At 55.0% G+C, this 26,188-nt stretch overlaps 1 protein-coding gene across 4 annotated transcripts; it reads right to left on the reverse strand.

Annotated features, from left to right (window-relative positions):
- Positions 1 to 11,162: 11,162 nt before the first annotated feature.
- Positions 11,163 to 25,814, reverse strand: SLC4A3 (solute carrier family 4 member 3). Of its 4 annotated transcripts, none has more exons than XM_070386018.1 (23): positions 25,758 to 25,814; positions 24,884 to 25,027; positions 24,382 to 24,544; positions 23,521 to 23,795; positions 23,282 to 23,397; positions 22,684 to 22,883; positions 20,933 to 21,081; positions 20,595 to 20,775; positions 20,051 to 20,186; positions 19,585 to 19,768; positions 19,100 to 19,199; positions 18,452 to 18,636; positions 17,636 to 17,861; positions 17,233 to 17,451; positions 16,565 to 16,713; positions 16,201 to 16,395; positions 15,517 to 15,735; positions 14,853 to 14,942; positions 14,176 to 14,342; positions 13,465 to 13,718; positions 12,953 to 13,122; positions 12,625 to 12,798; positions 11,163 to 11,481 (listed from the first exon to the last, which is right to left on the reverse strand). In XM_070386018.1, the coding sequence occupies exons 2-23, from the start codon at positions 24,932 to 24,934 to the stop codon at positions 11,404 to 11,406; spliced, it is 3,681 nt and encodes a 1,226-aa protein (XP_070242119.1). In that variant the 5' UTR covers positions 24,935 to 25,027; positions 25,758 to 25,814; the 3' UTR covers positions 11,163 to 11,403. The 4 variants fall into 4 exon arrangements, with proteins under 4 accessions (XP_070242119.1, XP_070242111.1, XP_070242122.1 ...); XM_070386010.1 differs by lacking the exon at positions 25,758 to 25,814 and adding an exon at positions 25,659 to 25,730; XM_070386021.1 differs by lacking the exon at positions 25,758 to 25,814 and adding an exon at positions 25,567 to 25,584.
- Between the last annotated feature and the right edge of the window lie 374 nt (positions 25,815 to 26,188).

Consider the following 26,188-nt stretch of genomic DNA (forward strand, 5'->3'; position numbering starts at 1 on the left):
ATTAGTCTTTTAAAGTCTAGAGTGTCAGTAGTGATATCACCTGTCATTCCACATAAGCCATAATTTGTGCCTTCTCTCTCTCTTTTTTTAATCAATCTTGCTAGTGATTCATTTTTTTTCAAAGAACAAGTTATTCCTGTCATTGGTTTTCTCTATTGGTTTTTTGTTTGTTTGTTTTCATTTCTATTGATTTCTGCTCTTCATTATTTCCTTCCTTCCGTTTGCTTTGGGTTTAGTTTGTCCATCTTAATTCTAGATTCTTGAAGTGGGAATTTCGGTTATTGATTTGAGGCTTTCCCTCTTTTCTAATGTATACATTTAGTGCTATAAATTTCTGAGCACTGCTTTAGCTGTGTCCCATGAATTTTGATATGTTATATTTTCATTTCATTCGATTTAGCTTTTTTTTTTTTTTACTTCACTGAGAATTTTTTGGTTCATGGATTATTTTAAAGAGTGTTACTTCATTTTTAAGTTTTAATTTTTCCTTTTATTTTCCTGTTGTTCATTTTCTAGTTTAATTCCACTGTGGTCAGAAAATAAATTCTGTGTAATTTTGATTCTATTAAGTGCATTGCAATTTGCTTTATGGCCCAGGATATGGTCTATCTTGGGATAGTCTCCATGATCACTGGAAAAGAATGTATGTTCTGATGTTGTTGGGTTATTGTTCTGTAATGTTCACTTGATCCTACTGGTTCATGGTGTTGCTGAGTTCTTCTACATCCTTGCTGATTTTCTATCCGTTGTTCTATCAGTTGCTGAGAGAAAAGCGTTGAAGTCTCCAACAAGAATTATGGTTTGTCTGTTTCTCCTTTCAGTTCAGTTTTTGCCTCAAATATTCCATTGTTCTGTTGTTTGATGAATACCCATTTGGGGTTGTTAATCTTCTTGGTAGATTGACTCATCATTCTATCATCTTCCTCTCTGTCTCCTACTGATGGGCAACTAGAAAAGTTCTGACTCTCCACTAGGACCCCTCTGAAACCACCCTGATGGGAGGAAAAAAGGGTTTCATTACTGCTATGTGGGGAGGAAATCCAGGCCCCCAACCTGGCCTCTATGACACCACCCCAGCAGGGGTGCTGAAGTGACTTGTTGGCTCCTTCTGGTGGCCATCCCAGGGGCAACCATGGCAACAATACCAGGGAGGGCATCCATCACCAGGGGCTCAGTCCAGGGCATGCCCAATGGGGACAGCAGCATACTTACCAAACCTTTTCTGTGACGTGTCTTTGTGGTTCTGGTCAATATTGCTTCCGAGCTGCATTCTCCTACTTCCCTGGTGATTCTGTGGGTGGCTTTCCACAGCTCTGTTTCTGCTTAAATTGGCTAAACCTAACTTCCATCGGATGCAAATAAGCGTTCTGACTGATTGCACATTCTACTGGCTCTCAGCTGCAAACCCCTCTGGGAAACAAAAACCTCAGCCTCTACCACAAACATCCTTATTCTTGCTTAGGGGAAATAATTTGGAGAGTAACTTATAGTTAACAAAGCAGTGGAACTTAACCTGGAAGGGGCTGCTGAGAGGGGCAGCTAGGATCTCAAAGATACAACGATGGAACCCACTGTCTTAGCTGCCAAATGCTCCCATGGGTTATTCTGATACCCCACACAGTGAGCCCGGACTTAATCACAGTCTCTCCCTTTGAGATGAGCAAGTGAGCATTGGGTGGAATACACTAACTAGCCTGACCTTGTGAATAAGACAATCCCGGTGATGTTAAAATCGTATGCTCTGTTCACTCCTCCCCCACACACCACTGAAGACTTACTCACTGGTTAGAAGGAAGACTTTTTACATCCTTGAAGATGGCTTTCGTGTATGAAAAAGATCATTCATAGTTTTACTTGGGTCCTGAAAATTAGAATTTGATTTACTAAATATGTAGATTCAGAAATAAATGGTTCTTCCTTAAGCAGCTTTAAAAAAAAATCAGCTTAGGAATCTTATTATCCTATTTATAAGTCTAGCAAATATTAACAATTACTTTGAGAGGGCTTTTGATTAATGTTTAGTCCCATTTATACACTTAGTTAATTAAACCTCTTTAACATTTTAAGCAGCATTTATAAATTTAATATATTCAATTCCTTTTTAAGTACTTCATCTGACAAATCTTCCTGAGTAATAAAGTGACTCATAGATTTAATAAATTAAGCATACAAAAAATGGTCAGGTTTAAATTCTCTTAAATTTCCAATCTATATGTAAACTTAGAAAGATTTCATCTTAATATCACAAAGCTCAATCAATCATCCCAGTGAAATACAAAAGAGGAACCAAAATCTCTTTAAAACTGCATGAATATAAAGTATGATTAAGTATCATTGCTATAGACTCAATGTCTGTGCCCCCTTCAAATTCACAGGTTGGAGCTCTAGTGCCCAAAGTGATGATATTAATAGGGGCCTTTGGGAGATGATTAGGTCATGAGGGTGGAGCCCCCATGAATGAAGTTAGTTCCCTTATGAAAGAGACCTCAAAGATCTTCCTTGTCCCTTCTGCCATATGGGAACACAACAAGGAGATGACCAATTTGCAATAACATGGGTGGACCTGGAGGGCATTAAGCTTAGTGAAATAGATCAGACAGAGAAAGACAAATATTGCATGCTCTCACTGGTAAGTGGAATCTAAAAAATAAAACAAATGAATGACCGTAACAAAACAGAAACAGACAAACAGATGCAGAGGGCAAACTAGTGATTACCAGGGGGAGATGGGTAGGGGAGAGACAAGATGTGGGAAGGAGATTAAGAGGTACAAACTACTAGATATAAAATAAATATGATACAAGTATATAATATGCAGCACAAGGAATACAGCCACGTTTATAATAATTTTAAGTGGGGTATAATCTATAAAACTTACTGAATCATTATGTTGAATACCTGAAACTAATATAATATTGTAAATCAACTACAAATCAATTTTTAAAAAAAGACAACTACTGTCTATGAACCAGGAAGTGGGCCCTCACCAGACACCAAATCTGTAGCACCTTGATCAGGGACTTCCCAGCCTCCAGAAGGGTGAAAAGTAACTTTCTGTTGTTTATGAGCTATGTAGTCTGTAATATTTTATTATAGCACCCTGAATGGGCTAAGATAATAATATATGAACAAATTCTTTGAACTTGAAAATATTAACACTACTAGTTTTGATTCCCTTAAACAATTGTGTGCTGAATTTTTAATTTTCCCTGGGCTACTAAAATGTCTATGCCTAAGGGAGGTAATTTCCTTTCTTCTGAGGTTGTTTATTGATGAGACTGCATCTTCACTAGACAGGTGACTCTATCTGTCAAGCCCTATATGTAGACTCTAATTTTCTGATTTAAAGATGGAGGTAGCCAGGACTTCCCTGGTGATCCAGTGGTTAAGAATTCGCCTGCCAACACAGGGGACGCAGGTTCCATCCCTGGTCCAGGAAGATTCCACGTGCCCAGGGACAACTAAAGCCTGTGCACCGTAACTACTGAAGCCTGTGTGCCCTAGAGCCTGTGCTCCGCAGAACAGAAACCACCACGATGAGATGCCTGCGCACCACAGCTACAGAGTCGCCCCACTCACCATAGCTCGGGAAGACCAGCGCACGGTCACACAGACCCAGTGCAGCCAAAATGACTGAATAAAGAAACATTTTTTTTAAATAAAACATTTTTGCAACCCCGTGGACTGTAGCCTATCAGGCTCCTCCGTCCATGGGATTTTCCACTCAAGGGTACTAGAGTGGGTTGCCATTTCCTTCTCCCGGGCATCTTGTGCCAACCCAGGGATTGAACCCAGGTCTCCCACATTGCAGGCTGATCCTTTACCATCTGAGCCACCAGGGAAGCCTTTTTTTAAAAGATAGAGGTAGCCAAAGAGATCACCCCATCAGATACAAGTGATTGATCACTGGTTTTCAAACCAGAGTCCAATACATAACCCCCATCCAAGATCCACATCTGATTTTATATTTGTTTGTTTGTTTGTTAGATTTTAAAGTCTCTATTGAATTTGTTACAATATGGTTTTGGTTTTCTGGTGGCCAGGCATGTGGGATCTTAGCTCCCCAACCAGGGATCGAACCTGTATATCCTGCACTGGAAGGTGAAGTCTTACCACTGGACTACTACGGAAGTCCTCTGATTCTGTATCTGCTTAACTCAAAGGGCTTCCCTGGTGGCTCAGCTGGTAAAGCATCCACCTGCAATGCAAGAGACCTGGGTTGAGAAGATCCCCTGGAAAAGGGAATGGCTACCCACTCCAATATTCTGGCCTGGAGAATTCCAGGGACTGTATAGTCCATGGGGTCACAAAGAGTCAGACAGGACTGAGCTACTTTCACTTTCACTTTCATTATGTGTGACTATGTATTTTTTCATATAACTCTGAAGAACCCTACATTCTTCCCATATGCTTCTTATCCTCTAGGACTGCATAATTCTTATGGATATTAAACTTTTATGTAATTTAATTCTGGTTATCTCTCAGAGCTTTGTCTGATTATTGTTATAACTCAAAAGGTCATTCTCCAAGGTCATCGCTCAGCCCCATCCTCTCACCCTACCTTACCCACTTCTGTCCCTGAGTTCCTAATTCTCCAGGGAGTGGAAAAGCAGGCTCCTCTCAAGATCTATGCTCCTTTCTACCTGGAAAGGCAAAGGCAAACATTCTTAAGCCTAGTACCTTCTCTCAGAGATTGCCTGGAGTTACAATGGCACTACAGCCTCCTGCTTCCCACCTCCTTGGAACAGGCACTGCAATGGCCAAGGTCTCCTGGAAGAACAAGGTCCACATCCAGAGACGCTGGAGCAAACGCCTAACCTCCCAGAAAGGTGAGGGAACATTACCAAGTCACCAACCAGTGCCTGAACTAAGGCTACAACCCAGGACTCCCAACTCCCAGCTCTGTGCTCTGACCACTCAGCCACAATGCCCTCAAGAAAAGCAAAGTCAGCCAAGACAGGAAGGAGCTCAGAGATCAGAGCCCCAACCAGCCCAAACATTAGAGCGTGCTGGGTACAGCCCTTACAGTTTCTTGATAAACAGCATCAAAATAGGCATGGTTCCTGCCGTTTCTAAAATAAAAAAGTCACTTGGTGACTGAAAATAAATGTACCTACCAGGTATTTGCATTTTCATACTAGGGAAAAGCAATAATAAGAAATGATTGTCAGCTATGGTGAGAATAGGGGGGCAGGGCTGGGCCCCAAGGAGCAGGGGCTGAAGGAAAGAAAACAGGGCACGAGGGTGGCCTCCAGGAGTCCCAGCCTTGGGGAAAGCAAGCCCTTACAAAAGAGCCTTGTACAAAAGCCAGAGTTTCTTTCTTGGCTGCACTGGGTCTTCATTGTGGTACGTGGGCTTTCTCTAGTTGTGACAAGCGTGGGCTTCTTTGCACTTCTGTAGTTGTGGCACGAGGGCTTAGCTGTAGCATGTGGGATCTTGGTTCCCAAATCAGAGACTGAACCCACATCGCCACACTGGAAGGTGGATTCTTTACCACTGGAGCACCAGAGACGTCCCCTCCAAAAGCCAGAGTGAAGATGCTCTGGTCCCTCCATTATTAGCATTTTGAAGAACCACTGGTGGAGCAGGAACAGGACAGCTCAGATGGAACTTGAACCTTCCTGCTAGTTCAAACCCCAGCTTGTCTCCTACGACTCCTGGGGTTTCTGGTAGCACTTTCCCTTTCCCATCAGCCTGGTATGCAGACTCACCAACATCTCCCCCACCAGCTGGCTAGGACAGAAAACCTCGATGCCTCTTTGGGTTTGGAGGGTATTATTACCAACAGACACAGAGAAAGTGATGCTGTAATTGAAACTAACAAACATAAAAAAAACAAAGCATTCTCAGAATTCTTTAAAAGTTCTACTGCTGTCACCCTTGGCTATTCCTGGATCCTCGGTGGGGCGGTGTCCTTGACCTCTTGGCCCTTCCTTCTTCGCCACCTGCTCAGTCATATGCCCTGAGCACCCTGTGGCCAGGCATTGTTTTGTTGTTAAGGGTACAAAAAAAGCTAAGGATGGGTCTCTGCCCATCTTATGGCGGAAAAGGGAGACAGACAAGTACAAGTCATGGGGCTAGGGCGGGAGAGGTGCCACAGTAGGCATGGCAAAGAAAGAAAGTGAAAGCGTGACTCTTTGTGTCTGACTCTTTGTGACGCCATGGACTGTAGCCCACCGGGTTCCTCTGTCCATGGAATTCTGCAGGCAAGAATACTGGAGTGGGTTGCCATTTTCTTCTCCAGGGGCTCTTCCCAGCCCAGGGATTGAACTCGGGTCTCCCACATTGCAGGCAGACTCTTTACTGACTGAACCACCAGAGAAGACCGAGGCATTTCAAGAGAGTCTCTAAAGAAAGTCTTGTCAAATACCATGTGATACCGCTTATATGTGGAATCTAAGAAAAGGCTACACATGAACTTATTTACAAAACAGAAATAGAGTTATAGATGTATTGACAGAAAACAAACTTGTTACTGGGAGGTAGGGGGAGAGGAGGCGTAAATTGAAAGATTGGGATTGACACATATGAAATAGATAACTAATAAGGACCTAGTATATAGCACAGGGAACTTTGCTTAATACTGTGCAATGACTTCCAGGGGAAAAGACTACACTCCAAAACATTTTTTTTAAAAAGTCATTTCACCAACTTATGGTTGCCCAGTGCAGGGGCGGGGAAGAGACAGTTAGGGACTTTGGGAAGGCCATGTACACACTGTTATATTTTAAATGGATAACCAACAAGGTCCTACTGTGCGGTACATGGAACTCTGCTCAGGGTTACATGGCAACCTGGATGGGAGGGGAGTTTGGGGGAGAAAGGATACATGTATATGTATGGCTCAGTCCCTTAGCTGTTCACCTGAAACTTTCACAACATTGTTTGTTAATCAGCTATACCCCAATACAAAATTAGAAGTTTAAAAACAAAAGTCATTTCGAATGCTCCTCAATGCTCCCCTCCCTCTGTCATTCCAGAAGCATCCAGCACCCCCACTCCATCTCCAGCTGTGTCCCACCTCCTCTCTGTCCCTCCCCTTCCATGATCCAGGCAACTTCCTCCCTGGAGCTCCCTGCTCCTTCTCCCAGCCCCACAGATCCAAGTGGTATTCACCCACCACCCACCGAACATCCCAACGGCTGTCTGCTTAGTCAGCACCTGATAAAATTTGTTCAATAAAAAGAAACATTTCCAACCAAATTAAAAATAATCCCAGCAGAGGTTTTGAATATTAAACCTTCCTTATAGAACATAAACCCTACAAATATTGGAGTTTGTTCTTGGCACAAGTGGTGAGTCACACAACCGATCAAGTTCTCTCTCAGGTAATTATAACATTTATTTATCTAGAACCCAGACTCCTCACTCTGAGTTTCCTATTTGCCAGATAGGATTCAATCCCCCGTTCGATGCTTGCCCAGAAGCTGTCTGATTGTTATTTTCAGCAACGGGCTTAAGTGCCAGCTGTTCAGGCAGTGTTTGGTGCAAGCACCCTTGGGTTCGTTTCATCTTTCCACTGCTGCTCAGAATTCCCTTTGAGAACTCTAAGTGTCAACAGGCACGATCATTATCTGAGTCACCTGATACGATACAAGAAGAGATGTCACACGAGCTGCCAAACAGGACACATTATTGCCAGGCTGTGTGCCCTGAGGGAGGCGACCAGGGCAATCCAAGCAGATGGTCTATGAGCTCTGACAGCCAAAAGCTTTCACAGGGGCATCAAAGTCACGAGTGAGCTGAATCTTCAGCACCGATCAAGGAAACACCAGCCGCCCTCTTTGCTGAGAGGAGAAGAATGAATTAGCCCTTCTCTGGGCCTGAAGTGGACTTGAACTTGTCCAAGGATACTGAAAGCTTGGGGCAGCTGCCCAGAATGCGGCCATATCCCTGCTCAGAGAGCTGCAAGGGGAAGGGCTAAGATGGCAATGAGCCCACTCTCCTCCTTATTGGAAGGGTCCTGGGCCATCCCAGATGTGCCCACTTGCCAAGCTGTTTCCATTGTAAAGCAGGAGGTGGTGGAGCCCGTCACTCAGAAGTATGGCCTCTACCTGCCCTTATCCCAAAGAGCTGCACCACCAGGACCTCATGGGCTCCTCTCCCTTGGCTCCCCTCCACCCTTGGAAGAAGGCAGCCTCAGTCAAGCTGCAGACCTCAGGGGGATAAAGTTGAAGGGTCAGTAAAGAGAAAGTCAGAGAAAACACAGATGCCGCCAAGGCCTCAGGACACACTCCAAATGTCTCCAAACGCAAAGATCTCTGAATGATCTCTGAAAGGCCAGGCCACGAGCCTTTCTGTGTGTTTGTCACTGTCCCATCCCCCTTGTCTTACCCTGGCACCCACTCTCCCTCTGTCCTCGGCCGTCCCTCAAGGGACCCATCCCTGGCAAACCTGTGAGCTGCTCAGCCCCCTAAGTGGTCTCAGCACCTCCAAAGACCCCCATCCTGGGTGAGAAAGAATTCCCCCCAACGCAGGCCCAGTTCAGCGCTTATGTTGGCCAATTCTGGCCTTGCACTTCCTTCCCTACAGTCGTCTTCCCTCTGGGGTAGGGGTAGGGGAAGGGGAGGGTAAAGGTGATGATCTCTAAGGCTCCAAGCTCTTAGGCATTATTCGTGTCCTTTCCCATGGAGGGGATTGGGAAGGGATGTCCATATTCAGAGGTTATAATTCGCTCAATCTTTCACTGAAATTTGTTCACCTAATTTCCTTGGTGGCTCAGTTGGTAAAGATTCAGCCTAGGATTCAGGAGACACCGGGTTTGATCCCTGGGTTGGGAAGATCCCCTGGAAAAAGAAATGGTAACCCATGCCCGCGTTCTTGCCTGGGAAATCTCATGGACAGAGGACCCTAGCGAGCTACAGACCGTGGAGTCGCAAGAGGCGGACACGAATTAGCAGCTAAATCATCATCCACATTGTTCTGACTGAGGCCTCGAGGGCCTAGTTATACTGGAGGCCACCTGACCCTTGGTGATGGACAGGGAGGCCTGGCATGCTGCGATTCATGGGGTCGCAAAGAGTCGGACACGACTGAGCAACTGAACTGAACTGAAGACTCATTCAGTTTCCAAAGGCCCCGCCCCCTAGTTTCTCAGTTTTCCAGTTGAGCAACGCCCACAGTTCTCAGTTACTCGCCAGGCAGAGATGACTGACACAAACTCTGTCCAATGAAGAGCCGAGATTTCAGGTTCCAGGTCACTACTTCCTCTCAGGTGTTCTGATAGAAGTAGGTTCCTTCCCGTGGGCGTCTTAGCATCCCCAAGACCCAACAGGGAAGCTGCCCCAAGGCCCAGAAGATGGGACCAGGCGACCTGATTTAGAGCTCAGGAAAGGAACAGGGTCCTGCGTGCAAAGCATCTCTGCCAAGGCTATCTCTACGTGTGGCCTCTGCCATCTCCGCATTTTGTATCGGCTTTGCATGCCTCTGTCCCAGTTTATATTTGACCTTCACTTTGCTCCTTGGCGAAGTTCCTCAGCAATTCCACCTGCCCTTGGCCCATCTAAGGGAAAAGGAATTTTCTCTTCACGGAGGGCAGATGCAATTGGAGGCCTTCATGGCCCAGAGACTCAAGCAGCCGACTGGACTGAAACATTAATACTTAAGTCTGAATGACAACCGAGGACAGCTGGAGGGACACCTGGCGTCTCTCTTCCTTATGAACAGAACAGTCTCACAGCTCTCTATGCCCTCTCCAAATTTCAGGGCTCTAAGCTGTCGGCCTGAACATCTGGGAGGAAAATGGGGAAAGAAGAAGGAAGAAGTTGGGCCAGCCCCAGAGGAAGTCGTTAACGTAGGGTCGAGGCATCCCAGTTCGGGTGTTCACGGGAGTCCATGACACCTCTTTGCCCCACCCTCTTGTCTCCCTATGTTATGCTTAGTTGCTTAGTCGTGTCCAACTCTGCGACCCCATGGACAACAGCTCGCCAGGCTCCTCTGTCCATGGGGATTCTCCAAGCAAGAATACTGGAGTGGGTTGCTCTGCCCTCCTCCATGGGATGTTCCCCACCCAGGAATCAAAGCCAGGTCTCCTGCATTGCAATTGGGTTCTTTACCAACTGAGCCACCAGGGAAGGCCTAGGAGTTGCTTCCCTGCTGCTGCTGCTGCTGCTAAGTTGCTTCAGTCGTGTCCGACTCTGTGCGACCCCATAGATGGCAGCCCACCGGCTCCCCCGTCCCAGGGATTCTGCAGACAAGAACACTGGAGTGGGTTGCCATTTCCTTCTCCAGTGCATGAAAGTGAAAAGTGAAAGTGAAGTCGCTCAGTCGTGTCTGACTCCTAGCGACCCCATGGACTGCAGCGCACCAGGCTCCTCCGTCCATGGGATTTTCCAGGCAAGAGTACTGGAGTGGGGTGCCATTGCCTTCTCCGGTTGTTTCCCTAGGAGGAACTAAATGTACTTGAATGGGATCTTTGACCAAAGCGGGTCCACCAGGTGGCAGTGCTTCCCGGGCGCAGACCGGACAGGGCCTGCAGTGTAAGAGAGCGGCCACCAGAGGGCAACACAGGGACTAACGGCTGCTGGTTGCCTAGTAACTGTGACGCAACGGGCTCCCAGTTTGCACCCTCCTCAAGGCCTCCCAGGTTATTTCTGGCCTAACAAAGACTGTTGCACAAGGAGTGGCCTCAGGAGTCCCAGAATTGCCTCTCCTTTAAGCCTGGAGAATCTAAAATGGTCCAGGGACCCCAAATCCAGCTCCACCCTGGCGTCTAGGGGACTGGGCAGCTACTGTCCCTGCTCTTCGGAATGTCAAGGATGACGAAAAGAAAAACATTTTCCATTCCCCTCAGTAGCTCCACAGTCATTGGGACGCTCTGGTTTCCCTAGAGGCTAAAGCAGAGCAACCTGCTCTCTCTCCCCTCTCCCTCCCTCCCCTTCTAAACTGGGGCTGCATTAATGGCAAATGACCTTAAGCCAGACCTTGAGCCTCCAGCAGCTGAACTGTACTTCAGAGTAGGGGGTGGGGTTGGGGGTGGGTGATAAGGCCCATCTCTGACCTTCTGTGGTCTCCATTCTCTCCCTTTCCCCTGAGAATTCTGTCCTTGCCTCAAAACTCTCCCTGATTTTGATGACCCTGAAAACAGAATTCTTCCAATTCCAGGTGGTAAGCATGACCCGAGAAACCAGAGAGGGAACAAGAAAGTGAAGCAGACACAAGACAAGGAGTGTGGTTATAATGAGCTCAAAGCCTGTGCCGGTCTGGTCTGTGAAAGGACCTGGGTGAGACGAGGTCAGCGCCAGGGGTAGAGTCAGGGGGTCCTTCTGGTCGAGGCAACGGTAGTGGTTCCAGGCACGTCTCTGGGTCATGAGGAGCCACCTGGCCCTGGGGTTGGGCTCTGACTGGGGCCCAGGTGTTGATCACTAAGGTGTCAGGGTCTCCCAGTGGCGCCGTGGTGGAGGATCACACGGGCATATGAAGTTCGTTGTACTCGTCCTGGCCATCTTCATCAAAGTTTGGTTCAGCATCTTCAGAGTCCAGCTGTAGAAGGGAGTAGAAAGTTGGGAAGGGCAGGGGAAGTGGGCTTGCCGCCTCCCATTCATCAGCTCCTCCTCTGGATGGCAGCCCTCACTGCCCCAGACCTTTAGGGACCATGGCCCCAGGCTGAAGCACCTCCCTCTGGCCAAAAGCTTCAGGTCACCCTCTAGTGACGCCTCCTAATGATGATGATAGGAGCCACCACACAGAAAAACTTTCTTGGTGCTCCGAGCTCCTGGGGTGCCTTTGTACACCATGTGTGAATGGACAGTTTTCAAAAAGATGTCCCTTCCTCTAGCTCAGAGGATCCCAGCCTGGGCCAGTTTCACAGAAGACAGGTTTTCCACAGAAAGGATGGGGGTGGTGGGTAGAGATGGTTTTGGGGTGATTCAAGCACATTGCATGTATTGTGCACAGTATTTCTATTATTATTATTACATCAGCTCCACGTCAGATCATCAGGCATTAGATCCTGGGGAGTGAGGCCTCCTGCTCCAGCTGACCGAAGCAGGGCTCAGGATGGATTTCAACGCCACCCACCCCACCCGTCCCTTAGCTGTGTGTTTTGTTCAGGACACAACCTGCACAACTGTCTGCAACAGCCTCTGCTTCCTTCACACCAAACCACCCTTCTCATTGCTTTACCTGGACTCGTGTTTAATCATCACAATTTCATACGGGAGAATCAATTAGTAGCCCCATTGTGCTGTGCTTAGTCACTCAGTCGTGTCCAACTTTTTCCAACTCCATGGACTATAGCCTGCCAGGCTTCTCTGTCCATGGGGATTCTCAGGCAAGAATACGGGAATGGGTTGCCATGCCCTCCTCCAGGGGATCTTCCCAGCCCAGGGATCGAACCCAGGTCTCCCGCATTGCAGGTGGATTTTTAACCAACTGAGCCACCTGGGAAGCCCAAGAATACTGGAGTGGGTAGCCTATCCCTTCTCCAGGGGACCTTCCCAACCCAGGAATCCAACAGGGGTCTCCTGCATTGCAGGCAGATTCTTTACCAGCTGAGCTACCAGAAACCCAGGAGCCCCACTGAGATTTCAGAAGATCAGTCACACAACAGAAGAGACTGGGAGCCAGGCCTCCCTGAATCCAGGACCCAGGCCCCCTAAGACAGACCCAAGCACCATCCCTTACCGCCTGCAGCTCCCTGTCCTGGAAGAGCCGGGGCAGAAGGCAACGCCTCAGAGGCACTGTGAGCAGCAGCACGAAGGGAAAGGCGAGTGAGGCCGCCGTGGACTTGACCACCCAGAGCAGTGCGATGCAGCCCAGCTGAATGCACGTAAAGAGGTGCATCCGCCAGGTCTTCACCTGGGGAACAGGTGTCGGGTCTCACCACATCCTTAGGGACTCAGCTCCACAGGTCCCAACTTATCCTCCAGTCATCAAGTCCATCTCCAGCGCTGGGGTCCCTCGGAGTCCCCCCATCACCCCGTCTCCCCATCTCCATGCTTCCCAGCCCTACCTTGGTCACATAGGGCTGTTCAGGATGGTGTTTTGCCGGCATGAGGATGAGCAATAGACGCTGGGACAGCTGGATACCAGACAGCGATGTGACCCCCATGTACAGGAAAATCCCAAAGAGCACGGCTAGTGGGATCCGACGTAGCACAGCCCCCATGACGATGGACAGGCCTGGAGGAGGAGATAGACACCTCCATGATGATGGACAAGCCTGGAGGAGGAGACAGACACCCAAAGGACCCCTCCAACAGCGCCTTCAGGGACAGATGAGCCTGTGCAGTCACTGCGATCTAGAGAAGATGGAGCCGGACAGAGAACCAAGGACAGAGAACCAAGGCAAAAAGCACGTGGAGTGTCAAGGAACAGGTATGGGGTCAGAGCCAGGGCTATTTATGAGGCGTTTGGAAACTCAGAAGAGATCTGGGTCAAGTCGGGGATGGAGAAAGGATTTCAGGTTCCAGAAGGCAAGTCTGTGGGGTGGGGGCCGGAGCTTTACAAGGCGGGAGCTCTCACCTACAAGGCTGGCGATGAGCACTCCAGTGACCCGCTGCTCCCGCACTTCCTGGATCTGGGGCTTGTCGCCGGGCGCAATGGCAGTGCGCATAACAGTCAGCGCATTCACGTGGGTCACCGAGCGGACGGTGGCGGCCGTGAGCCAGGGCAACCCAAACAAGCCACAGAGCCCACCCAGGGAGCCGATCAGAAGCAGGTCCAGGTGGAAGCCAGAGCCTTTGAGCAGCCTCCGTGCCTTCTGGCTAACGATGAGCCTGGGGGAGAGCAGGGGTGAGGGGTGGGTGGGCACACCCAGCAGGGACCAGAAGTGGGCGGAGGACATGCAGAGCAGAGGCTGTCCGCCAGGACCTGCCAGCTTTCTCTTCCAAGCTCTTAAACTGAAGTTCTCACATTTAAGCAAGTTTGAGGCAAATTCCCAATACTGTGGATACTCAAATACCACAAAAGCCAGATGCCAACTCTCACCACGTCATTGTGGTTTAACCAAAATGAGACACATGTGAGGATCACAGACTGAGAGAGCATGCTGCTGCCAGGGTGTTCTGAGGACTGTCAAGTGCCACCCTGCAAGCGGTGGTGGCGACAGATACCCTCTCAGAGCACCACGGGGACACCGTGCCCAGGTCCAGGGACCGTCCCCCGGGGGCTGCCAGTCCCCCAACCCCACTCCTCTCCCACCTCCTCCGCCCGGGGCCCGCCCAGTCCCCTCACGCGGTGATCTGTGTCTCCATGAAGATCAGGATGAGGACCAGGAGCGCGGGCACGGCGGCCGCCACCATCATCCAGGGCGGGAAAGGGCGCGCGCTGCCCAGGGGCGGGATGAACCACGTGCGCTTGCTGGGGGAGGTCACCGAGAGCCCTGTGGGCACCGTCAGCTTCTGCACGGCCAGAAGGAAGACCGGGTTCAGGGACGCCAGTGACTCCACATAGCAGCTGTTCCTGCCCGGCTCTGTGTCCCCAGCACCAGGGCTCCAGGGAATTGGGGTGTGAACAGCTTTGGGGAAAATTAGTTCTGTAATCCTCCAAAGTCATTGTCCCTCCAAGGGTCTGGCAGTGAATGAGGAAATGATCCACCTTCTCCCTGAGCCCCAGAGGAGCTGTCAGGAGACCTGCTCTGGGGGCATCTGTCTTTCTGCCCCCAGTCCCACACCGGTTCTCCCAAGAGTCTTGACTAGGGTCACACACAGCCCCAGACCCCCTGCTGGCCTCTGCAGCTGCTTCTGAAACCCCCCACCCACCCCTGTGTGGCACCAGCATGTAGCAGCTCCACTAGGGAAGCTGGGTTCCAGCCCTGACTGGCTGCTGGGGCAGTGGGGACCTGTTATAGCCACCCTCTCAAGGCCTTGGGGATGAGAACCAGCTGCCAGACGGTGTCGGGGCTCACTCACCTGTGTGTAGGTGTCTGTGATGGAGTAATCCACCAGGACCATCACCAGAATGGAGATGGGGATGCCGAAGTCCCCGATGATGCGGCGAGCCTTGAGAAGGACCAGTCAGGGGAAGGGAGTCCGAGGGGGATGAGGGGAGAGTCAGGAGACTGACATGGGGGTTTATTACCCAGACCCTTCTTGAGCCTGCAGTAGTAGCAGCATTATTCACTCCATCGTGTCTGACTCTTTGCGACCCCGTGGATTATAGCCCAGCAGGCTCCTCTGTCCATGGGATTCTCCAGGCAAGAATACTGGAGTGGGTTGCCATTCCCTTCTCCAGGGGATCCTCCCAACCCAGGGATAGAACTCGGATCTCCTGAACTGCAGGAGGATTCTTTACCAGCTGAGCTACCAGGGAAACCTGAGCAGGAGCCAGAAGTCTCCTGATCTGTCCCTTTAAACCCCACAGGTGCCCACCCAACCCAGGAGGGCATTAGTCTCCTGGTCACACTTCTCTGAGGACTTCAGACAGGGGCAGGGGGCTACACGGACTTGGCTGCGTTCTCCCATGACCAGGAGAAGGGAGGAGCCTCTCCTCTCCAGAGCGGAGCCCGATGGTGCCAGCAGGAATGGAGGGACGCCCACGGGGACTCTACAGGCCCTACTCCTGCCAACCACGCACCTTGCCGCCCAGGAAGCGGCTGTTTCTGAACTTTCGCAGGAAGAAGGCAATGAGGAAGGTCCCCAGCATGAGGATGAGGGACAGCAGAGCCGTGTTAGGCTGGTTCCTGGGGCCCGGCGGCCCCTCGGTGGGGGGCAGGGCACTCGCATTCAGGTCCAGCTCCGCCTCCAGGGCTCCCTCAGGGGGGTAGAATGGCAGCAGTGGGTGCTCCGTGAACACCTGGGTGGATTACAAGGTTGCCCCAGTGCTCACCTGGGCAGGTGAGCCTGACTTCACAGCATCAGTACACACCTGTGAGGGCGAGGGCGAGGGCGAGGGCGGGCCCCTCCCCGGGCCCCTCCCTCCCACCCCTGACCAGGCAATGTAACACAGGACATCCAGCTCCATCTCACACACATCCATGCCGCTCCCCTACACACAGTGACCCAAGGACCCCCAGCCCAGAAGCACTGACAGGGTGCTTTCTTCCCCTTTCTTCCCATACCGGTGCAGGCGAATCCCAGACTTTAAACCTCTGGCTTTGACTCCTGCATTTCAGCTCAGATCTGGCTGAGAGCATCCTCACCGCCCCCGGCCCACAGCCCCCTTCCTCCTTGTCCCCTCCCCCTCCAGTGCTCCACACCCCACCCAGGGTGCTGCCCAGCCCCCACGTAAACCCACCCCCAAGACCTCTGGGGCTGCCACCTTGTAGAGCTTGTGGAAGGTCTCATAGATGAAAATGAGCGAGATGAGGAAGGCGAAGATCTCCTGGGTGAAAGGTGAGATGTAGCGGACCAGGAAGCTGCCTTCCGCGGCCACTAGGGCAAGGACGAAGACCACCAGCCAGAGGCCAACCCACACACGGCCCGTGAGATACTCTAAGTCCTGGGCCCGGCAGAACTAGAGATCAGCAGAGAGAGGCACTTACCCGGGCTGTCAGGGCCCCACGGGACAGGCGGGACAGGTGAACCCCAAGGGAGTGGAGGGAGCCACCCCGGAGGCCCATCACCTGGGCCAGGGGCGCAAGGTAGAGCAGGTGGCCCCTGGGGAGGGACTGGGTGACAGTCACCTTGAAGAAGGCTTCTTCGAAGACAAGCAGTGGCCCAGAGAAGCCGACCACGAGCAGCGGCTGGGCCCCCAGCAGAGAAAAGAGGACGCCAAGCACAGCCGTGGACACGATCAGCTCAGACACACCCATCAGCCCCTCCGTCTTCTCCCCTGGAGCGAGTGGAGGTCAGTGGGATGGCTGTTGCCCAGCTCCTTCCACCTGGCCCCCCTTTCTCAACTAGCTTCCCCTAACCTGTGCTGTGTTGTGCTGAGTCGCTCAGTCATGCCCGACTCTTTGCGACCCCATGGACTGTAGCCCGCAAGGCTCCTCTGTCCATAGGGATTTTTCCAGGCAAGAATACTGGAGTGGGCTGCCATGCCCTCCTCCAGGGGAGTCTTCCCAACCCAGGGATCAAACCCAGGTCTCCCCCATTGCAGGCAGATTCTCTACCATCTGAGCCACCAGGGAAGCCCTCCCCTAACCTGGGGACCCAGGAAATACAGAGCAGTGCCCCCTAGAGTGGTAGACAGGGCTACCAGCAGCACCGTCAGCACCAGCCCCCCAGGGTGGTGACTGGATGCCCCACTCCCTCTCACATTACAGGCATCCTAGAAGTGACCATGGGACCCCCTGGCCCAGGAATGCTGCAGGTGACACTGAGTCCCCTCACCTCTCCTCCTGCCCCTCACCTAGCAGCCCCCCGAAGGTGATGGCGGGGCTGAGGGCAGCGAAGTAGATGAAAAGCACGGCGGCCACGCACTGGGAGTGCAGGGCGTCCCGCAGGTCGCTGGGGTAGTGCGGGTACCGGCGCTTCACGTCCCGGACAAGCCCCCCAAACACCGAGCCAGTCCGCAGCAGGGGATCATCATCAGGGGTGGCCTCAGAGCCCCCCAGTTCCATCGACAGTTCTGGGGGAACACAGGGGCTGCTGGAACCTTGTGCTGGGAGCAGGCCCTGGGCCGCATCCTTCCCAGCCCAGGTCCCAGGGCAGAGACATGGGTCAGGGATTAGAAGCCAGAGTGCGGGACTCAGGAGTCAGATGGGGCCAGGGAGACATGGGTGCAGGGGGCCCCGGGCCCCATAGGGTCAGACCTTTCCCGGGGGCCACGTAGCCGCCCTGGGTGGTCAGCTCGGGTTTCGTCTGCTCACGCTCCCGGCGCTTTCTGAGAAGCTCGCGCTGGAAGGCAGCCACGGAGCGCAGCAGGTCTCGGCCCTCCACCTCGGACGGGGGGATCACGATGCTGCCATCCAGGAACTCACTGATGGCGCTCAGGAGGTCCTGCCGGTCGTCTGCCTGGTAGGCAGCCTCGTGGAACAGCTGGAGGCAGGAGAGGCAGGGGCTCAGCCCACGGCCCAGGGAGGGGGGCCTTCAGGGAGGAGGTGTTGGGCCATCACAGAGCCAGAGGCAAGAGGGGGATGTTCAGCCACACACACAGGTCCAGGATGCTGGTCAGAGCTCTGACTCAGGTCCTTTCTGGCAGGGAGCCACGGCCCTGAATACCACTCCTCACCCCGAGGAGCATTCTCTATCCTCCTGGGAGAGTCTCCAGACTTTTCCACAATGCAACAGTGATGCCCGGCATGGCCTTACCAATCCAACCTCCATTCTGATTGGAGAGTGCCCACAGCCTGCTGGTCAGTATTTCGAACACCATCCCTGGCTAGAGGGCCCTCCTGTCCAAGCCCTGGAGGATCCTGCCTCCCTTTCAAGTCTCCTGTCACATCCAAAGCTTCAGAGTCTGGGCTTCTCTCCTGCATCCACCTCCCTGTGCCTCAGCCCAAGGCTCCCTTTCTTCCACCACTCCAGAGTACTGCCTCCACCCAGCGGGGGCGTAGCATCCCTGCATCCGTGGGTACCACTGGGGGGCAGTGAAAGGGACAAACAGGGCTCCTGGGAACAAGACCCACCTTGTCAGACATGAGGGTGGCAATGGAGCGCCCAAGCTCATGATAGTCGGTGCTGGTGTGGCTCGGCCCCAGCATCACGAAGAGGAAGCGAACTGGCACAGGGACCTCAAGCACAGACTCCAAGAGTACAGCCTCATTCAGGCGCACAAAGGCGGCCGCTGGCTGCTCCAAGAAGGGCACACAGCCTGGAAGGAGAGCAAGGCGCAGGGTGCTGGGCAAGGGGGAACGGTCAAGGCAGGCCCTGCAGGGGATATTTGGGGCCATCATGTACTTGTTGAGCAGGTTGCACACTGCATAAAGGAACTCCAATCTAAAGAAGCCCTATCTGTTTATATGCTTGTATATTTATTATAATTTACCAACAGGTGGAAATCAAGGGTATTAAGGAAGAGGTACCTTTGTCTAATTCTCACAAAGGTGCTATATGGACTGGCAGCAGGCCAAGATAGCAGAAAACTGAACAGGAAGCAGACAGAGGATTAGGGAAGAAAAGGCTGGGGCAAGATGGGCTGAGAGGAAGAGAAGGGGCAGGCTGAGGGCCTGGCTAGAATGGAAGAGACAGCCTGCAGGCCAAAGTCAAGACAAGCAGACTGTGGTGGAGGCATCCACGCCCTATAACCCCTATCCCCAGCGCCCAGCCCTCCTTACCCACGAGCACAACAGTAGCCTCAGCATCTTCAGGGATCTTCTCCAGCAGCTTCAGGCTTTTCCCCCGGTGACCATCTCCCCCGGGCATGTGCAGGGGCTTCTGAGGACGCAGAACTGGAATAGGGCTGGGACCCAGACCGGAGGCCGTGGCAGGCCCTCCCATCCCTCGCTCCAGGCCTGGGCTCTGCCTCCAACCCCTGGATCTGGGTCTTGCTTTCTCCCTGCACCACCCCCAACCCAGCCAAGGTGGGGGCTCCTGGTGATGTGTCCCACATCAGGAGGAGACCAGCCCAGGATCTGGACCCCTCCTCCAAGTCCCACCACCACCGCAGCTTTATTTAAGTGGCTCCCCTGGCCCTGCCCCATGATCCCACTTAAACCTCCTGTTTCTCCATGCCTAGCTTGGCACCAAGCATCCAACCATCTTGATCCACTCAATGAAACCCTTGCTGTTTCCCAGCCCAGGTCAGAGCAAAGCAACTGACCTCCTTGGCCTCAGGGTCGTGAGGCCAGAGTGGGGCTGGCTCCCCCAGGTCATCGGCCATGGTGGGCACTGCACCGTCAGGGCCGTGGCTGGGGGTTGGGTGGTGATTTCCTAGGACCGAGTTCACACTGGAGCTGGACGCATTTCGGGGAAAGAAGCCACTGTCCTTGTCATCATTGGGATGGCTGGAGAGAGGGCAGAGGGGGCAGGCAGGTGAGCAGGAGAGGCCCTTGGTGGCCTGAGGTCATGGGGAAATTAGATATGGAGGGTTGGGGCCTCCATTCTCTCTGCCTCAGTGTAAGAAGAAACTTTCTAATGGTTGATACTTTCTAATGGGTTAAGGAATGAGCTCTCTGTCACTTGAGGTATTCAAGCAGACTGGAAAGAGCCATTCGAGAGAGTCTGCACTCCTGGAAGGCAACTGAACCTGAAGGCCATCCCCTCTCCCTGGCGCTCCAGCCTGGCACCTGTGTTTCAGCAGCAGAGTGCGAAGGACACTGGCTCTGTCCTCCGGCCGGATCTGGTCAGACACAATCATAGTCTCTACCACGAGGTGTGCGATGCCTGGCAGAGTGGTCTGCTCCAGGTCGAGAAGGGCAGCCCCTGGGAGAACAGACAGGGAAGGGATCTCATTCCCATTAGATATAGACACACACACACCGCCCCCTCACAGTGGCCTTGCTCCCCCAAGGGCAGGCAAGTATGCTGGGTGAGCATAGCATCCCATGTGCCCAGGGAGATACACAGTTCCACATGGGATGGGAAAAGAGAGCACGGGGTGAGGGCACGGCCCCTCCTTGCCCAGAAAGGGGTCATCTGTTGGCTTTCTGCCTGGACAGACACCTACTGTGCTCCAGGTATAGAACCAGGTCCCCAGGCACAGCCCCGGCCCTCAGAATACGGCTGTGCGGACCCCACATTCCCGAGGGGCAGCCAGGCCTCGCCTGGCCCCAGGGCATCGTCCCAGGAGCTGGGCAGCCTGGTGCCGGCCGAGCTCTGCAGCGCCCCTACCATGGGCTATGGTCCTCCTGAGTTCCAGCAGGCTTCGGAAGGAGAGCGAGGCCACGTGGGGCTTCCCCCAGCGCTCCGTCTCTTCCTCCACATCCTCCTCAAACTTGATCCAGCGGGCCGTCTCCCGCCAGTGGGGCTCCTGGCTGCGATCCAGCATCAGCTCGTTCAGCTCCACAAACACCTGGGGTGGGGTGCCCAGTGTGAGGGCCTGGGGGGCCGCCAGGTGTGCCTGGCCGTCCTGGGGATGTGGGTGATGGGCCAGGCAGGCAGGGAGGGAGGGAGAAGGTGGGAAGAGAGGCGAGAGGAACCGAAAGGCCCATCCCTGCAGGGTCAGGTACCTCATGGGGCCGCCGGTCCAGCTGCTGCTGCTTCTTCTTTCTGCGCAAGACGGGGGCCAGGCCGCTGGCACTGCCCCTCCCACTCTGCGTCCGAGACGGCTTCTTGACCAGGTGCCGCCGCATGCCGGGGTTGTCCTCCAGCCGGTGACCTGCGGAGAAGGTGGGCTCTGCCATCCCAGGGCACCAGCTCAGGGCCCCCCGGGGTCATGGCCAGCTCCCCCTGCTCCGCCCAGCCAGTCTACTTGGGGGAGGGGGGGTGGGGGGGCGCCACAGTCACCCAGGGGCTATGCCAACAAAACCACATTTTCCGGGGTGGGGGGCCGCATTTCATACATGAGGAGACTGAGGCTCAGAAAGGGGACAGGACTAGTCCAAAGTCACAGAGGGGATGCTGGCTAAGCCACAGGAAAAAGGCAGACCCCCACCCACCCTGGTCCACAGCCCCTGCCATGACCACTGCCTCTCAATCTGTAGAGCCAGGACCCACCGTAAGTCCCCAGGCTCTGCACCCTCAGCACTTTGCCTGTGCCCCCTGGCACCCACGTCCCCACGTGGGTACAGTCAGGCAGAGCTTCCGTCCCTCTCTCCCCACGCACCCCTTCCAGGCCCGGAGCCGGGACAAGGCCAGCAGCCCAGTTACTCACAAGCCAGTTCCCCCGCCATGGGGCTCAGCTGGCCCCTGATGGATTCCCACAGGTCATAGTCCTCAAAGTCCAGCACAAACATCTCTAAGTCCTCTGAGGTCAGCGAGTCTTGAGGGCTGGGGGCTGGAGCCCTCCCAGGGACCTGGCCCTCAGTGTCCCCGGCCCCAGGGCTCGATGCCCCCTTGGGCTCTGTGACCTCCTCCAGTGGGCTCGTCATCCCCTAGATGGCTGAGTCTGCAGCCCCTGCTCCTTCCCAGAGCCCTGGCTCTCCGGAGAGATAGGAGCTTGGACAGCGGTGGTCTTGGTCCGACCAGAGCTGCAAGTGGCCAGGCCTCCCAACCCTGACTCCCCAGCTCCCCAAGCCTGCTCCCCGATGCTCCCAGCCCCCACGCTGGGTCTGTAAACACGCCCTCCCCCTGGCCCCCCCATCCCGCTGCCACCGCTGCTCCTGCTGCTGCTTCTGCTGCCATCGGATTGTTCCTGTCCCTGTCCTCAGGCCCTGGCAACTTTCCATGACGTATTGAGCTCAAAGCCCTCCCTCCAACTCCTCCCCCTACCCCGACACACTGTGGTTCCAAGGGGGAGGAGGGAGGGGTCGGTGATGCCCCTGGCCTGGGCACAGTGCCCCATGGGTGATGACAGGTGGCACAGAAACCAGGGCACTGATAAGATGGAAGGAATGTGCCGAGATCACAGCCAGGCCCAGTTGAGGGTGGTGTGGTGGGAGCAAGGGGGCCCCGACACAAGATGAGTGGCCCAGACTCAGGGGTCTGGTTCGGGGTGAGGGGGTTAACAAGAGTTTGCCCCAAGGAGAGGAGCCTCGGGAGAGGGGGTACAAGGATGTCTCTAAACATCATGTGGGGGCTGCCTCATTCCAGGGGTGACTCAGAGGACACAACCAGGACGGAAGGCTAGGGGTGTCATCAGGGGAAATCTCAGCTCTGGCACCCGAGGCATAGTCTGGTGAGGTAGTGAGCTCCCTGTCACTGGCCACATTCCAGCAGGCAGGGATACTGCAGAGGGGGCTCAGCCCTGGGTAGGGGAGCGCACCAAGCTTCTCCAAGGTCTCTCACAGGCTGGGCACCCCTGGGAGTGTGTGTCACTCACTCTTCATATCGTCCAGGTCCGCAGAGCCCAGCATCTGGGCCTCTGCCTCGTCAGTGGGCACCTGCTGCTCCGGGCTGCCCGGGCCGCCCAGGGCACTGCCTGGGCACAGCCGCTCCCTCAGGTCATAGCTGGCCGACGGGCTCCACGGTCGGCCCTTCTCTCCGGTGATTCGGGAGACGCGGGCCCGGGGACTAGGAGAGCTGAGGAGGCAACACGGCAGCCTTGAACTTGGCAGGGAAGCTCGATGGAGATGGGCCAGGTGAGGGGGTTCCCCTGCCCTCCCCCAGCTTGGGACAGGGCTGGACTGGCCCCCCTGGGGACTAAACACAGGCTTCTCCTGGGCAGAGAAAAAGCTTATCTCCACCTTCCTAAGCCTATCACACAGGTCCCCAGGTCCTCTTTGTCCCATTCTCCTCTCCACCCAGACACCCTCTCTCTCCTGGAAGACTGTCCCTGCCAACCCTCCTGGTCCTTCGTGCAGAGAAGGGGTACGCCCTGCCTGCCTCCTCTGCCCGCTTCTCTTGTCTCCTCCCAGCTTCTTCTCTGGGGTTCAGGAAGGAGCCTGGGACCTGCGCTGGGCTGGGCCAGGGGCCGGTACCTGACAGAGTGCTGGGGGCTCTTGTCCGAGCTCGGGCCCACCGAGGGCAGGGGCTTAGTGAAGGCAGCCCTCCCGGAGAGGCTGGGACTGTCATCCTCGTCACTTCCGATGGAGAACTGTGGATAAACCGTGTGTGCCTTGGGTCCGTGCCCCGACTCAGCCCCAACCCCCCACTGCCAAGCCTCCCCTCCTCTCCGCACCCCTCCCTGAGCAGCCAGCCCCACTTCAGGGGTCCCTACCTTTGCTTTTGTTGGGGACCCTGGGGGTGGGGGCTCTGCAGGTTCAGCCTCAGATTCCCCCTCTTCTTCCTCTTCCTCCTCCTCCTCGTCCACTCCGGCTCCCCCCTCCTCCTGGATGGGAGGAGTCCCCTCGGAGGGGGGAGCAGAGGTTTTCTCCTTCTTCCTCTTCCTCCTGGTCTGCCGAGCAGAGGTGGGGGGCAGTCGCCGCAGCTTGTGGGGTGGAGGCAGGCGCGCCGAGAGCGGGTGGTGGGTGTGGTGGGATGTGTGTCGGTGAACTGGGGGTGCAGGAGAGCCGGTTGGGGCCCCCACAGCAGAAGGGGGCCCCTCACCACCCTAGGAGCACACACCTTATTATTCTAGCTCAAGGCCACAAAGAAGGGCACCCTGGTCCTTCCTCCAGAGTCAGGCTCCCCCCAACACCTGTATCCACAGCCTGTCATGGGTAAGGCCTGGTAGAGGGGGGGATGGAGTGATGGAGAGGGGAAGATGGGGGTATGAGAGGCCAGGATACAGCAAGGAAGGTAAAGGTGGAGTCAGCCGAAACAAAGAGGGGAGGAGAGGTGGCCAAGAGGAAAGGGCAGGGCCAGAGGAAGGACAGAGCCTTGAGGAAGATGAAGGTCACCAAGAGTGGCCTCCGGCCCATCTCCCTACATCTCCCCTGTGTCTGGGCCCCAGCTCCCCTGGCAGGCAGACAGGTGATGGGTGAGTGAGGCAGGATGACTTAACACGGCGTGGTGGCCCAGCGCAGCGTCCAGCATAAGATGGCCCTGGGTGACCCAGCCAGTGGTGAGCACGGTGATGGTGGCAAATGAAGGTGATGGTGGTGAGGGCGGCCACACTAGGGGTCCCCGGGCTACCCACACTCAAAGTCCCGCTCGCTGTAGCTGCGGCTGGGCTTCTCGGGGTCCCAGGCCGGGGGCTTGCTGATGAGGTCCCCAAACCTGCTCACAGCCAAGGTCTTGCCCAAGTCATCATCCTCCTCCATGTCTGGACTCAGAGGTGGCTCCTCCAAGGGCACCCGGACCTGCAGACCCAGCAGCCTCTCCTAAGGACCCTCGATCCATGAACTTGACACACCTACCCCAACTCCAAGCCCCAGGTGGAGGTGGGGGAGACCAGCAGACCCCATCTTCTACTCCCTGAGGCCCAGACTGGGGTCAACTTCCCAGGCTCTCAGGGCTTGGGACCAGAGGAGTCAACAGATCAGAAAAATACCAAAAGACCCCCCTCCTTCTCCATATCCCTGCCCAGCTCCATCCCTGGATCGGGAGCGGGGTGGTCACAGAATCGACCAGAGGACACCCCCGCCTCTTCCTGCGGTCCCTCCCCCTCCTCTTCTCCCACCCCCGCGAGCATCAGTCACCTGGGGTAGGGGGGAGGCGCCCCCGGGTGGCGGGATCACTCCGTTGGCCATGTCCGGAGAAGCAGCTTGGGAGGCTCGGACTCACTGAGGGACCCGTGACCCGGGTGAGAAGAAGGGGGCGCTGCGCGAACCTAATGGGGAGCCCTGGGGAAGGAGGGCGGGGTCAGGAGTCTCGCGCCGCCGCCCCCTCACTCTCTCCAGAGCCGGATCCCCCCGGCCTCCCCAGCGCCCATCCAGGCCCCGCCGCACCCCGGACGCCCCCGGGCCGGGCGCGCCGCGCCCCGCCCCGCCCTGCGGTACCTCGGGGCTCCGGAGAGTGCGAGGCCTGGGCCGGCCGCCGCGCCCCATCTCCCTCCCGCGCGGGCTCCGGGGCCTGTCGCCACGCAGGGTCGGACGGCCGGGGGGCGCCCGCGGCCGCGGGGAGTCGGGCGGACGCAGGCGCCGGAGCCCGCAGCCCGCGGCTCCACCTCCTCGCGCTCGGCTCCGCAGCTCCGCCGCCGCTGCTGGGCCGCACAATGGGAGCGGGCGGGCGGTGACTCACCCCGCCCCGGCCAGCTCGGCTCCCACGCACCGGCCCCCGCAGGACCCCACCTTTCCACCAGCCCCTTCTCCCGTGCCCCACTCGTTGCCCCGGGCGGGTGCGCCGCCCTCCACTCCCACAATCCCCAGATTCACGCATCAACCTTGCTTTTAGCCTGCCCTCCCCGCAAGAGTTCTGGAGGCGACCCCTCCGCAGACGCCAGCCCCTCCGACCGTGAGAACTGAGCTCGCAGACCTGGGGGAGCTCGCACCACCTGTCCCTCCGGTCCGACATAGCCCCAGATGCCTGGCTCCTGCTGCCGGGCACCGCCCAACATTTGACCTTGGCAGTTACCTCCCCTCCCTGGGCCTTGGTTTCTCCATCGTAGCCAGAAGGGCCTGTAATCAGGACGTTCCAAAGTTCTCTCCAGCTCTAAGATTCTCTGGCTCAGTTTCCTCAACCTCCGCCCCCCCACCCCCACACTCCCTGAAGTAGTCACTTCTCCTTTCCCAAGGGCAAAGTCTCTGGAAGGCGACACTGGATCCCAATTTGACCCTTGGGGTCTGGATGAAATGGCACTTAGCACATTGCCATGTCCCTAACTTCCCCTCGCTGTACAGCTGATGAAGACACGTCCCTGAATCCTTAGGAGAACTTAGGAGAATGTGGCAGGGAGAACCCAGGATGGAGCTGATGGGCAGGGGAGAGTGGCACTGGCCAGACCCAGGAGAGGGAAACCAACATCGCGGGCGGAGTACAGGGTGCTGGGCGTGATGGGCTCCGGG

This window comes from Bos mutus, chromosome 2 (assembly GCF_027580195.1).
Source record: "Bos mutus isolate GX-2022 chromosome 2, NWIPB_WYAK_1.1, whole genome shotgun sequence".
Classification (NCBI taxonomy): Eukaryota; Metazoa; Chordata; class Mammalia; order Artiodactyla; family Bovidae; genus Bos; species Bos mutus.